This window comes from Hyposmocoma kahamanoa, unplaced genomic scaffold, assembly GCF_003589595.1.
Source record: "Hyposmocoma kahamanoa isolate Upper Pololo Valley unplaced genomic scaffold, ASM358959v1 210, whole genome shotgun sequence".
Taxonomy (NCBI): domain Eukaryota; kingdom Metazoa; phylum Arthropoda; class Insecta; order Lepidoptera; family Cosmopterigidae; genus Hyposmocoma; species Hyposmocoma kahamanoa.
Genome location: NW_020653731.1, coordinates 2,196,910 through 2,211,494, shown reverse-complemented (window position 1 = coordinate 2,211,494; position 14,585 = coordinate 2,196,910). Strand labels below are relative to the sequence as shown.

Sequence of the window (14,585 nt, the reverse complement as noted above, 5' to 3'; positions counted from 1 at the left end):
GAAAGTGACAATGAGAATAGTTTTCGATCGATCTGTTATATATATTTATTTTTGTGTTTAGAAATTAAAAAAAAATATTATACCTTAATGATTAATTACAACAAAAACGTGTAATACCTACTGGTTTTACGCATATATCAAGCGTAAATATGTATCCGAACACATTGTTTGTCAATGCTGCTAACTGTCATCACGACTGATTTCGATTTCGTTTCTTTCCGCCATTTTTCTTCCGACGTTTTGTTTTGTGCGAGAAATTTTTATGAAAACCTCTTAGAAAATAATATCATTTCGGTTGCAAATTGTGTTTGTTTTTATAAAATCTGTTTATCTACGATGGGCAAGCCGACGAGTCGCCGATCTGTTAGTTAAAAAATTTGTTATAACTTTTAATTCCTTCGTATTTAGTAATCACAAGTGGGTAAAAATATATATATTAAGCATGCTGAAGCTTGGGACAGAGGCGCATTGCTTTGTGTTTTGCAGAATTTAAATATAAAAACTTACGAAATGTGACTAATCAAGCTCGAAAGTCATGAAAAACATTCGCCAATTAGAGCATAACCTCATCCTATGTTTATGAGGAGGATATAAAACTCTTCCACATCCCTGTAACCTTTCTCAGTCGAAAAGTAACGAAACATCCCTATGCGAAGAAATTTATGAGAAACGTTACGCCAAAGTTCGTAACACTCGCCTAGTGAATGTTGGAGATCCCATAAGCCTTAAAATTAGCTCTTTATAGCATATGGAACGTCTATTTACTTGTTTAGCTGCATCCTATTATTTGTTTGGCTATCCTCTTTACGTGACACTGAATTCCCATTTCTGTGTTGTCTTTTTTTTTATATAGTGTCAATTGTCGTGTCGTTTTTATATAATATCAAGCCATAAGGTTTTGAATTAAGTCAATATCTACAGCATGTAGGTTTATTAAACGTAGAACAACTTAAATAACAAGGAAGTGTTTAAAATATACTCCCGGACACATAATTCGAACCACTTTGCATTGTCAGTATTAAATGTCCTCAGCTGAAATAATGTTTGATTGATGTATAACTAATTCAAGTTTGAAACTGGTGTACTAAACATCATTTTCAAAAGTTTTGTTGAAAATTTTAATTTACGAAATCTGGAAAAACTTTTCAATGGTAATAATATTTTTATTTATTCTAGCACTTGAAAAATCTAAATGCAAGATGGCTCGATTTATGTGTCCGGTAGTGTATATTCCCTTTTTGCATGTTTTAATTTAAGATTTGCTTTATCATCACTATACTCACTGCTCAGTACAGGCGTCTCTTAATTTATGCCATTCACCATGATCTTGCACTAGATTGACCCTTCTATGGCCCATGACTTTTATGAAGTTGTTTACCCAACTCATTATATCTCATGTTGCTATAGCCAGCTCTTTGGCTACAATTTGGTTTTCTTACTTTACTCCATCTGCTGACAACACAATATGCTCTGCCCAGTTCCTTGAAATTTACTTGAATACATTTTGTAGCAATGCTTATTGTCTTTGTGAGAAAGTTCATTTAAATTGGATTTAAGGAGTGTGTGTCTGTTAGTTAGACTTAAAGATAATAAAGATAAAGATAAATTTATTTCTGTATAAAATATTAACCTAAATACATACATAAATCTTATTAAATAACCTATTATTTACATATATGCGCCAAATTGTCGCAAACAATGAAATTATTTTATGTTTACATTACTTTAATTAAGGTTAGTAGTGCAAATTAATCTAGGTGATACCTAAACTAAGTAAAATTGTTTACTTGTGTCTTAGGTATCTAAATTAGTGATTATAGCATAACAGTTAGTCAACATATTTTGTTCAATAACAATAAATTACAATAATACACACTTGTTAGTTGGGACTCTTGCTATGTTGCAAGCATCAATGTTGAAGGTCAAAACTAGCATTTTTATTCTGACGATGATATATGAGAGGAAGTTTTAATTTATTAGATTCTAAAGGGCACTTTCTCTCTTACATTCAAACAAATCAAAAATCCATGATTCCTTTTTTCTTTTAAAACCTGGGATGCCAGAATAATTAAGATTTTTATTTTTAAATACTATAAATGTTAAAGCCCTAGTAATGACCAGAATTATGATTGTAGAACTTATTTATTTTTATTTATTATAAATGACTAGAAGTGTGAAATTTAAACTTAAACAATGATATGTTTGCATCACATTAAACACTAGACTTGTGCCTGACCGATCCTTAGAGGGAGCGATCCTAGTTAGTTTAATCGGTCAAGTGAACTGGGTCGGTCTTCTAGTTCATAAAGTTTTAAGTTCGTTAGTTCATCTTGTCCTTGCTCGGACATTGAATGTAAGCTCCAAGCTATAATAGTAATTTTATTCACATGAACTACTACAGACTTCTAGTATGATGAAGTCAATAGTACAGTGTACTAATTATTTAAAAATACAATTTGTATGGAATCGGTACTATTTGGTTTTCCTTCATATTTTACAGGTTTAAAGACTGTCATTCTAACTAAATACCCTTTTTTTACAAAACAAGAATTTTAGTTAGAATGGTGTGTTTAAAAATCAATATTTAGGTACAACTATTTCATATATGTTGTCATACACATAGGTTGATATTATACATACAGATACCTACCACACCTACCAAAAAATATGAGCACTTGCTTTTTGCAAGCTTACTTAGTATGGGTAATGTAGATACGTATTAGAGACAGAATGAGCTGTCAACGTTCAATCGTGCACCCCGCTCGAACTTGTACTGAAAGCAGTGAAAGATTGCTGTTTGTCCCGCTCGATACGTTCCTACTGAATAAAAGACAGGTGAACTGTACAAGCCTATTATACACATAGACAACAAAAGTTAATTTAAATGTTAGACACAAATTACAATGCAAATTACAAGCAATAACGTTTATTTTCATTCAATTTTATACTTATAAGTTAATCTATAGCAGTGTCACTTGCTTTTGTCTTTTGTCAATACAAATGCACATTCAATGTTAGCAAGCTACCTACTTTTAAGTAAATAATAGGTATAAAGTATAATAAATAATAAGCGGGAAATAACTAGGCTATGTCCTCTAATGAAAGAATAGCCACTCATACTATTAAACTAGCTAGCGCATCCGATTATCTGACCACTATCCATGATTCCTTGTGCTTCGTTTTTCTATTTCATAGCCTATGATTTAGAAACAATATTAATCGAAATTGTAGATGTTTGTCAGGGGAGAATGTGTTTGTTATTAAACAATTGTTTTAAAATTCAATCTTAAAACAAACTTGATTAAATGTGGAAAGAGAGTGCAGGCCATTGGATGTCCATTGCAATATGCTGCCTCACAGATTTGCTTACTGTACAGAGGAAGTGAAAGTAACACTTCTTAAAGCATTTTACCAATCCTTTTACTCGTGCAACTTGTGGGTCAGTTACACGAGAGGGACGTACGGCACACTGCGCATCCAGTACAAAGCGTTCAGGATGCTGTTCTGACTTCCACCTTTCTGTAGCGTGTCAACCATGTTTGCTGTCTCAGTACGATCCGTATCCTGAGCACATTGACGCTGGTGCGGTCGATGCATTTGCACACTACTGCCAATGCGTAACCAATTGCCCTGTCATTGGCTGCGTATGTTGTCCTCCATCATAAATCATCATCATGAAACCTAAGAGTTATACTCTTGTAGGTGGAGCATTTCCAATCATCTCTCCTATAAACCAGCTCGACCTCCTTATATGACACGACACCGGCCTTTTCCTTTATTTGGTCTATTCCCCTCCTTCATAAATACCTATAATAGTTTTGTTTTATAATTATTACACCTAACACCATCTTAAGTACTTTACTAACAAATGTTATGGATTAGTGTATATCTGAAATAAATGGTTTATTATTATTATTCACTGTTAATTTGGAAAATTAACATATTATTTTTCAGAAAAGCTCAGCCTCGTCATCGTCAACTAACAGAAAAGATAGAATGAATTCGCGGATGAGTATCAAAAAAATTGAAAAACGAAGAAAAAAAACGCATAACAAAACAAATAATAACATAAAAAAGCTATTTGAAAAACTACGCAGAGATAGCAATACCTCCCTTGAGTCTGATAATACAGTAGTGGCGATTTCATATCATGGCACAGAAACATCACCAAGAAACAGATTGAAAAGAAAAATGGAATCTGATGATATCCGTGAGATCAAACAAAGAAAGTTTAGCAACTCCAGCTGCATCATAATTGACGATGGTGATCTTATTACAAATAATGAATTTTGCAATGCCTCAACTCCCTTCAAGGCTCCATTAAAAGAACAATGCTCTACACCAATAAAAACTGAAACCAAAGTTAACGATTTAATAATTTCAACTGATACAATATCTGGTACAAAATTGAACAATAACTCAATGATTGCACAAAATTTCAACAAAGAAGTAGCAGATCTGACAAAGGAGATTAATGCAGATTCTTATTTAACAATAGACTTAACAAATGAGACTGTAAATTCTAGTTTAAATCAAACAACAAATACTGTGATTGATTTGGCGAACCAAACTGATAACGATGATTGTACTTTAATATCCATAAGTGATACAAATCTTTCTATGAGTGGGGAATCAGATGTCACTGTGTTGAATATGGCACACAAGAAACAAAAGCATATACGAAAATTTGCACGTGGTATTGCAAAGTTGGATGCTTCAGAGAAAGGTAGACTACTGGAGCTGATTACTCAGAACATTTTCAGTGGTTGCAGTGTTCCAAAAATGAAACAGAGTAAACATGGGGTTGAAGCTGCTATTGGCACGAAAAAGGTATTTCAAAGAAATTTATATATAGTAATATATGTATATGAGTGTACATATATATATATATATAGCCCCTTAGGGCCCTTTAGGGCAAAAGCCACAATAATATCATCTTAATAATACAATTTTTTTGTACTTATTACTATAAATATACCAAATAAAATGATATTCCTTTCAGGATTCGAGCACAGCAACAGAGACCGTTCAAGATTCGTACATTAAAGAAGTGATATTAGGCCAAGCGAGCTCACGAAATAGTATAGGCAGCAATATTTACAATCCGGCACGGGATGCCAAGATCAAGACCGGTCTTAGAATGATTGTCATAGATGGTAGCAATGTAGCTATGCAGTAAGTAGTTGCAGCTTGTATTACACTTCTAGTTTACTTACCAGCAGCGGAGACTCCAACCCTGACGGATCATTTATGTTGATTGTTGTGTTTCAATGGCTTAGCCGTGGCAACTTCTAGTTGTGCAATGCACAATGGGAGGTGAGCGTGCCAACAGCTCAAGTACCTATCTGGAATAATAAGGGAAGGTGCTGTATATGCACCTGGGGTCACTCACCCAAGGCACTAGCCCTTTGAGAACCGGATGGAGCCTTTGTCAACAGGCTGATATGGGGTCAGAACTTGACAGATAAGGTGCTTGTGCAGGTAATAGTGCCCTTCAGTGCCAAAAGGCTGTGTAGGAAAGGCACTACAATCAAAACTTAGTAAAAGGTATCTTTTACTAAGTTTTGATTATAGTGTAGATTATAGTTTGAGTATAGGAACAGAATGAGACATAGTCCTGCATAGGACTGATCTCATTCCGTTCCCCAGGGCCACAACAGTCTTTTCAGATGGACAGGATCGCAACTCATGATTGGTGAGAAAGTTCTTCATTGTTCTTGTCCGAATATTTCTTGTTTCTATTTCTTACCCGCACTTAGTTGTGAACAGTCAGTTTAAATTTCAGATGTGTGATATTTCCAGTAGCTGGACTGCTTATTCTTTATACTTTTTAAAACAATGTCCATGTCTTGTATTATCACAATTTTGACTCAGTTTTTAAGCAGTTTAGAGAGTCCTGTGTTCAAATCACGGCAGTTTACGTGGATATGCATTGTGTGCATTTACAAGTGTTCTCATAAAAAGATATACATCTACAATCGTATGTGTTAATAAAATATTAAAATTATTGCAATGAATAAGGTTAGTACAATAGCCACCACTTAATATCCTGAGCCACCTGCAATTGACAGTACAATATCAAAAATGAACCCTTCATATGTTACAGTTACAGGGCTACAGAATATTCACTGCTAGGTGAGCAACTATATTAATATACCATGTATTATTATCAATTTATCTCTTTGGGAGGGGCCCTATGTACAATAAAAGACAGCTGCATGGATCTCTTCAGTTTAAATGTAGATTTTATAACATATTTATTTGACTCTAGTCCAATGTAGATTGTCTTAAATTATACGCTCGTAGAGGAGAACCGTACCCGGCAGTGGAATGCGAAACTGGTTAATGGTGGTGATGTACATTATAGTATATTGCTTTCTATCACGACTTCGGTGACCCAACGGTTTGCATTGTGCCAAAGCCAAATAAGTAGTTCAAATAATGAATGTGACCATAGTGTAGACGGTTTACTTGCATATTTGCCTATTTGGCTCCTTTGATGTGCGTCGAGAAGCCGACCAGGGCACGGTAACGCGAGTTTGGTGTTTGCTGTATTTGTGGAGTAGACAACAATTCAAATACTTCGTCACACGTGCTATCTACATAACACATGGTGATTGTTTGTCAAATATATCAAATACGCAAATACAAATATCCATGTGAAGTGCCACTACTAAACGACACCGTATTTCGGTTCAAATGTAAGGGCGCGTTCCCACTATGTCGTGACGACAGATTGTCGTGCAGTTTACAGTGTCGTGGCTTGTATATTTAAATGAAGTTGTTCACATATAGCACGACACGATTAACTGTCGTTCACGATTTTTTATCGTTATAACGACAAACTGTCGTCACAGTGGGAACAGCTAGAACGACAGTCGTCGGATGATAAAAAAGTCACGATAAACCGTGACGACAGATTGTCGCAGCTCCTATTGTCGTCATGTTTTATTTATCGCTGTCCGCACGTATTCTACTCCCCTTTCGTACCCCGTGCCCTCTGATCGCTTTGCAATAGCGTTGAGTCGTAGCCAGAGATGGGCAAGGAGGCTGTCGTGAAACGATAAATTGTCGTCACGATCTAGTGGGAACAGCTAGTCACGACAATCGTTCAACGATAAAAAGTCGTCCACGACAAATAGTCGTGATATGGGAATAGGCTAGACACGACAGTCGTCTAACGATAATAAAACGTGACGACATAGTGGGAACGCGCCCTACCGTGTCACATTAACCTCCTAAAACGCAGCAAACTAAAGTGTGGAAAGCGGGAGTTAAGCCCAATGTACATTAAAATGTACTTAATATAATTACATACAGTATCAGGTCGTATATATTGCACATTGGGAAAACTATTCAGTGATGTTATTTATGACAGCGAAATATATTATTTATTATAATTACAACAATTGCATAAATCGCGTCATGTTACCCGACACGAGTATAGGAGGAGTGGATACTTAAGTCGAGGGTAAAATGAGTTTTATGAACGAGTTATACAGTCTGCTTTTCACTTCGATTGCGAGGAAATTAAACAGCAATATTACAAATAAACGATAACACAACTATTGCCAAGGAAATATAAGAACTGTCCGCCAATGTACTACTTTTTTTTTACACGTGTCTCAGGTCGGACTACATAATGTTCAGTTATATTTTACAAGCTTTTATTTTTTATGCATTTCCATTTCTTATAAGTTATTAGAATTACTATTGCCTACTTTTTTAATTTTGTAATATAACACGGATTAAAAAAACAAAAGTAAAACTTTATTTTATAAAGTTCCAGTGTGCGTGGCGGTTGGCGCATGCGTCATTGCCTCGGTCTTAAACGACGATTTTATTTTATGCACTAGAGCATAAAATTCTATTTTATGCACCCTACACCCAGCATAAAATCCTATTTTGTGCACCCTACACCCAGCATAAATACGAACTTTAAGAGCATGAAAAGTGAAAAGAAACTTTATTAAAGTAGTCAATGACTTTTACGTTAGATATTCACTAATAAATTTTTATATTAAATTGTCATAAATACATCAGTTATTAATGCAATAACTTATGGACGCGGCAACCACATTCGAAAATATGCGTGGCTTCCGGGTTTTCCCGATGTGCATATTTACTGCCTGGTGCTGTACTCCGGCCCAAGCAAATACCCTATGCCCGCAGTTTTGTACCTCAGCTTTGTTGTTGTTTTTATGGTCATATGGAATATAGAGCGCTAAATTTGAATGCGATATTTTCATTATCACTGGACGTTTACAGTATGCATAATATTGTCTGGGTCTGAATCACTTCTCATATTATGTACGTTTTGATATACACGGGGCCTGAGGTGGCTAAAGATTATATCCTACAAGACGGAGTATCAACAGGTACGTAAAATGTGTGTGACACTTGAAAGAGGTGAATAGGTAATTTGCAGGTCAATTTTCTCTACCTAATTCGGTGGCAAATTTAAACATTATCATGAAGTTCCACGTAACATTCGAGTGTCGTATCCTGAAATATTAATATTTCACGATACCTAATTTCGGTGGAAATTATTTTATTATTTAAATTAATCGTATCGTGAAATATTAAATAATTATACTGTGATACTTCATGAAATATTTAAATTTAAAAAAATTGCCACCGAAATTAGATAGAGAAAACTAACCTGAAAAGTACCCAAATACATTCATTCATTAATACTAACACTTTATACTATAGTTCTGAAATCGCAAAAAGTGTTTAATCAAGTAGATGATTTAAACAAAAGATTCAAGTTCTTCAGTCGAAATATTACAGATAATAAGCATTCAAGTTTAGAGCGCCTTCAAATTTAACGCTCATAGAAGCACCGCAGTGGCGCTGCAGCCGCGCCACTACTAATATTCATACAAAATTCACAATCGTTATTGTCATGACACGCGCGCGTCATTTTCTCAGTCACATTAAAGTGAACTAAAAATTACTAAAGCATTACAGATGCGCAGCTGCCGCGCCACACGTACACAGCGTCTAATTTGAAAGTGCCCTTAGTGTTTTTTTTAATATTCACATAGTAAAATTTGTTTTGTGAGCTTATACACATAAGTAAGTCTCAGGGTCGTATTCCAGAACTCTACTCAATACTCAAGTCAGGACTTGAGTATTGCAGTGAGCACTGAAAACATACTCAATTCCTTGCCATTAGGGTCGTATTTCCAGTGCTTGAAATCATACTCAAGTCTGCTCAAATCCTGACTTGGGCATTGAGTAGAGTTCTAGAATACGACCCTCAATCTTTTAATGCACAAGTTTATTTAGGGGGTCCGGGTTCGATTCCTGTGCCGAAACACTCGGAATGGGTTTTGTGAGAATATTAACAAAGGCCACTATGGCCCCATGCGAATTGGCAAACTTCACGAACCTTCGAAAAGTACATCGATTATTTAATTTTATTGATAATAATGAATATTTTATTGCAATGACATAATAACAGAGCAGGCAACATGCAAAGAAAGACAACTCTTTTTACAATTAGGGGTAATTTTCAGGTTAATTTTCCTAATTTCCTAACCTAATTTCGGTGGCAAATTTTTATTATTTGAATGTTCTATAATATTATCATAATGTGTTACTTAATATTCGAGTGTAGTATCCTCAAATATGATTTAATACTTCTTGATAATTTACTTTAAATAATAAAAAATTCCACCGAAATTCGGTAGAGAAAACTAACCTAAAAATTACCCACAGATGCAGAACTAAATATCTTATTGTATTTGAGACCTCCTGAATAACTTATTACTTCTTTGACATTTTCTTTGCAAAGATATGCTATTTTGGTACAAAATGATCACATATTAAATTTGTAACAAATTTTATAAATTATTGTGTAGAAAGACTATTTCACTATATTTTTAAATGATTATGTTTTGACTATTTTGTAGTTAATTTTTATATCAAATTTTTACTTTAAATGTATAGGTATTGCAATGATTAATAATGCTATGAAAATTGTAGATAAGTGTTTTATAGTTCAACTGTTAAACATTTTGGGCGTACGACTTGGGTTCGAATCCCGATAGGACCTATACAGGAAGTAAATTGTAGTGCCCAATTACGCTTATGACACAGAAAATGCACTTCACTGCAAAACATTTTAGGGTTCGGGGTTCGAATCCCTGCTGATGAAAGGGTAAAATTAAATTAAATATTAAAAATAATTACCCAGTTTACTATAATATTTTTCTCAATATTGCAATGTGTAACTTTCAGGCACGGCAAAGGCAGGGTATTTTCAGTGCGAGGCCTGAATATATGCATAGATTATTTCCTGAAACGCGGCCATATTATCAAGGCGTTCGTGCCACGATTCAGGTATTTAGAAAATATAAAAAATATATGTATAAGTAATCTATATATAGTTCACACTATTATAAAACTGAACGCCGCGATCTCTGAAACTCTGCACTTCTGGAACACGAGAAACTAAATTTCCTATGCACTTGCAAAATCAATATTAAGTTTATGAATTTAAGGTGCACTTCTCAATTGTTTCTAGTTTCAATTTTGAGTGCAACTTAAATAATATACTGAGTATGTACAGTTGTTAAAAAAAATTTGTGGCATAGACGCACATGTAGCATTTTTTCGGCCTTTATTTGGATAGCAGAGGATAAATCATATTCAGGGACTAGTTTCGCACTCGGTCAATGTACCGACAATGCTTTTGCGTATTCTGGGTTTTAATACCTTGTAAACAGTCATTATATGACCATTTACTGTGAGCCGTCTGTCGTCGGACTAACATCGTTTCACAGGTGCAAGTTCGGCAAGAGCACGGAGCCACGATTGCTGGACAACCTGGAACGGAGAGGGTTGGTGGTATACACGCCTTCTAGGGAAATACAAGGGCGCATGGTGACGTCGTATGATGATAGGTGAGAAACCTTTTATGTTATACAGGGTTTAAAAAAGAAGCCTAACATATCAGAGGGAAAGCCGTATACCAATAACAATGAATAGAATATAATCCTTTATTTCATGTTATAAAGATGCCGAAGAATAATTTCATCCATCTAATAGCAGACGCAATTTATTAACAAAAAGTAGTGATATCAATGATAATATTATTAATACGAAGAATAAAAAGTAAACGGACTCTTCTTATTTATTATTTATTTATTGCTTATACATTTATCGATAGGTTTTAAGGTTATGTTAGGGATTTGACATGACCCTGCACAGGGTTTATGACTCAATATAATGCAAAAAAAAAATACTAAATTAAAATTTTTACACATTTTCATTTATCTTAACACGGTCATCGCCGTGATGGATAAAAATGACCGGCATCTCATCGTCCTATTGGGGCCGAAGGGTAGGGGGTTGCTCGTTCACGCAACAGGTGGCAAACTCGACGTATTTAGCCATATAACATGACCGGCGTGGCCCTGAGAAACTTATGTTGCAACTTTATTTTTTAGGATTTTTGATTACCTACTTTGGTAGACGAAGAGGAAAAAAATTATATATTTCGAAAAGAATACTTTAATTTAAAATTGAATATAAAAGTTACAAAGTAAAAAAATGGTTAATGTGAAATGACAATTCAAATGATGTCAGTTGTAATAAACATCGTTCAAACATTACGTGTACGTACTGTGACCGATATCGTACCCGGCGCGGCCTAAACGTAATAATTATAGCGTTTATAAGCGCGTTATAATCCCAAAATATTGACAAATAATGAAATATCGCGTAGAAACTTGTATACATTTGTGCATGAGACCAAAAACGGTCATATAAGCCAATGTCATCTTTTGAACATTTTTGAAAATTGTAGTTGGCGACGAACGTGCTTAAACAGTTTACTCAGTTACAGATTAATATCACTTTGATAATAGTATATTTTTACGTTTACTCATAGAGACAACAAATCTCTCGAAACGTTCATCGAACTAATCTAGTGGGTAGGTATCCACGACTCCTGTCGTACGCATCGTGCTGGGACGCGGCCGTCCCTCGTTGAGACCCAATAGGTCTACTAGTCGCTTGCCAAAGGCTACTGAATCGCCCGACAGGGATTACAATCTAGTCGACTTCAGCAGCGAACTACGGTCTTCAAACGACTCTGTGTACTCCGTGTACAGTTACAGGTTGCCGCGTTCGGCGAGTAAACGAAAGCAACCTGTCGATCTAGTGTAAATCCACCATGATACGCCCTCAACCACAGACATTATCTAAATAGACGCTGCAAGTACCGCGTCCTGTATAAAAACCAAGCGTGACACGTTTTGTCCCTCTGATGACATCACAAGCGCTATTTACTGATGGGAAACCTCCTTCGGCGCTAAAGTGCTTGATTAAACCGAAAATTCGATCAATCGAGATGCGGACACTCGATTATTTAGACTAATGGTTTTTCAAGTATTTGTTGATTATAAGAAGCCGTGAGTTGTTAATATAGTAAAATAATACCAGAAAAGATTTAAGTCCTATAATAATACGAGTTTTGAAAAAGTTGCTGCAGAAAAGTAAGAAACAAACATCAAACTTTATACAATACTTTTATAACATTAGATATTAGATAGATTCCCGTAAATCACAGTAATTTCGTTGCCACAACATTTATGTGAATTTGATAAGGTCACCAAATTACTGAAATGGAAACTCATAATCCAATGCTAGTAACGACCGGACGCGTTCTAAAGCGTACCAGCGGTAACTAAGCGTTTATAGCTTACATTGGTCACGTGAAGTAGGTACACTTGCGGCGTCTATTGAAATATACTCGTATGCCTGTGCTCTTATCCGTCTTTGTTGCTCTTACGAGCTTACCTTTAATTATTCCGCTTTATTGGGGTTTTGTCTTTGCAGATACATTGTACAATGTGCGGCCGAGTTCGACGGTGTTATAGTATCGGGTGACAACTACCGGGACCTACTAAAAGAAAATCCCCGATGGCGGTTTGTGATAGAAAACAGATTGCTCCCTTTCACATGGGTCCATGACATGATTATGTTCCCTAAAGACCCACTGGGCAGGAATGGCCCCACACTCGAACAGTTCTTAAAGCATCCTAATCGTGAAGTTGTGGTATCTAAATAATCACTTTCTGATAATGTTAAGGCAGATAAAAATATGCAGAGAAATCAGTATGTCGGCAAACGAACAAAGTGTAACTTTATCGTGAAAAAAAATACGATTTTTATTGTATGATAACTGACATACTATTCTTTTTTAAAAAGTTCTTCGTGTGGCCAACGATGAACTTACTAGTAGTTCTATTGATGTTTTTATTTAAAAAATCTTTTATATTTTTAATATATGAAAGTGATTTATAAGATAACGCGATATTATTGTGGACTATTTTTAATAAATATAGGTAACCTCCAAGTTATTGGATAAAAATGCAAAGTAATGGCCATAAACAAAATTATATGTTTATAAGTAGTTTTTAAGACTGTGCTTGTGTCGACCCGCGGGTATAAATAATTTAGTGTCACATTGTTATAAGCATTTTTGGAGTAATTATTTAATACATTCGGCCTTTCTGCCAGAAGTTTTACCTTTGCCTATCGATCGACATGTTTTAAGTATTAACCACAGTTTTACATATCAGACAGTTGCGTAATTAATGTATTAGCGTAGAACAAAAGTGGAGTATTTGCGGGGAATTGGGCGCCGCGGACCGTGTCCCTCAAACATGCATAGTTTGCGGGATCGAGCACTAAGGGTAGACGCGTGCGTGATTTGAAATATTTTTGACTACGTCTAACGTATTCTACAAAAATCGTTGTACGTCTAACATGGTGCACACAAACTATTCTGTGTACAGATGTGATTCGACATCGAAATAGTATTACAGATAAATTATTATACTTCCTAATTACAATTTAAATCACAACTATGCTCACGTGGCTCACGTTGTTTTATGATTAAATTGTTAATATATTATACATGTAGTTAAAATTTTGTAACTGAAAACATCTCAAAATAAAGTATCACGTAAATATTTGTCATTGCAGTAAGTCTATTACTTATCTCTTATTGTCATAAACCATTCATCATCATCTTCAACATACGTCCCACTGCTGGGCACGGGTCCCTTTAGGCCATAGTTCGCCGCGCTGGCCCAGTGCGGATTGGGGACTTGTTTCGACGTGCAGGTTTTATTACAATGTTTTCCTTCACCGAAAAGCTCATGGTAAATTTCAAATAAGAATTCCGAAAACTCGGAGGTGTTGGGTCCGGATTCAAACTCATGATAAATAAACGTTTTAATAACCATCACAATTACTTTTTTCCATTTCGTGACAATCCTTACATATCTGCGTATGATAGTGTAATTACCTACACGGGCGACGGCATCGCCGAACTGTAGATTAGATGTTGTAACACTGTGGTACTACTAAAAACATTCCTGAATACTATTGATAATAATTTAGTATGTGTTCTGTCTATATATTAAGTATATACAAGGTATATTGTATGTTTGTAGATGGATCAAATAAGTCGGTTTTCGCCCGCGACGCTACACGGGTACGAGAGAGCGGGCTTATATTGCAGTGCAATGCACACGAGGTGAAAGTATTTGCAACTAGTTCTA

General features: G+C 35.3%; 1 protein-coding gene across 4 annotated transcripts in view; it reads left to right on the top strand.

Moving 5' to 3' along the window:
• The first annotated feature begins 228 nt into the window (after positions 1-228).
• The window catches only part of LOC113227401 (probable ribonuclease ZC3H12C), a 16,683-nt gene continuing 2,326 nt past the window's right edge, over positions 229-14,585 (top strand). For 2 of the 4 annotated variants that reach the window (XM_026460299.1, XM_026460298.1), the window contains exons 1-6: positions 230-363; positions 3,955-4,830; positions 5,003-5,175; positions 10,249-10,350; positions 10,794-10,913; positions 12,853-14,560. In XM_026460299.1, the coding sequence (XP_026316084.1) occupies positions 337-363; positions 3,955-4,830; positions 5,003-5,175; positions 10,249-10,350; positions 10,794-10,913; positions 12,853-13,084 (1,530 nt within the window). In that variant the 5' untranslated portion in view covers positions 230-336 and the 3' untranslated portion in view covers positions 13,085-14,560. Of the gene's footprint in view, positions 418-3,954; positions 4,831-5,002; positions 5,176-10,248; positions 10,351-10,793; positions 10,914-12,852; positions 14,561-14,585 lie in introns of all 4 variants that reach the window. The other 2 variants (XM_026460300.1, XM_026460301.1) reach the window with 2 other exon arrangements.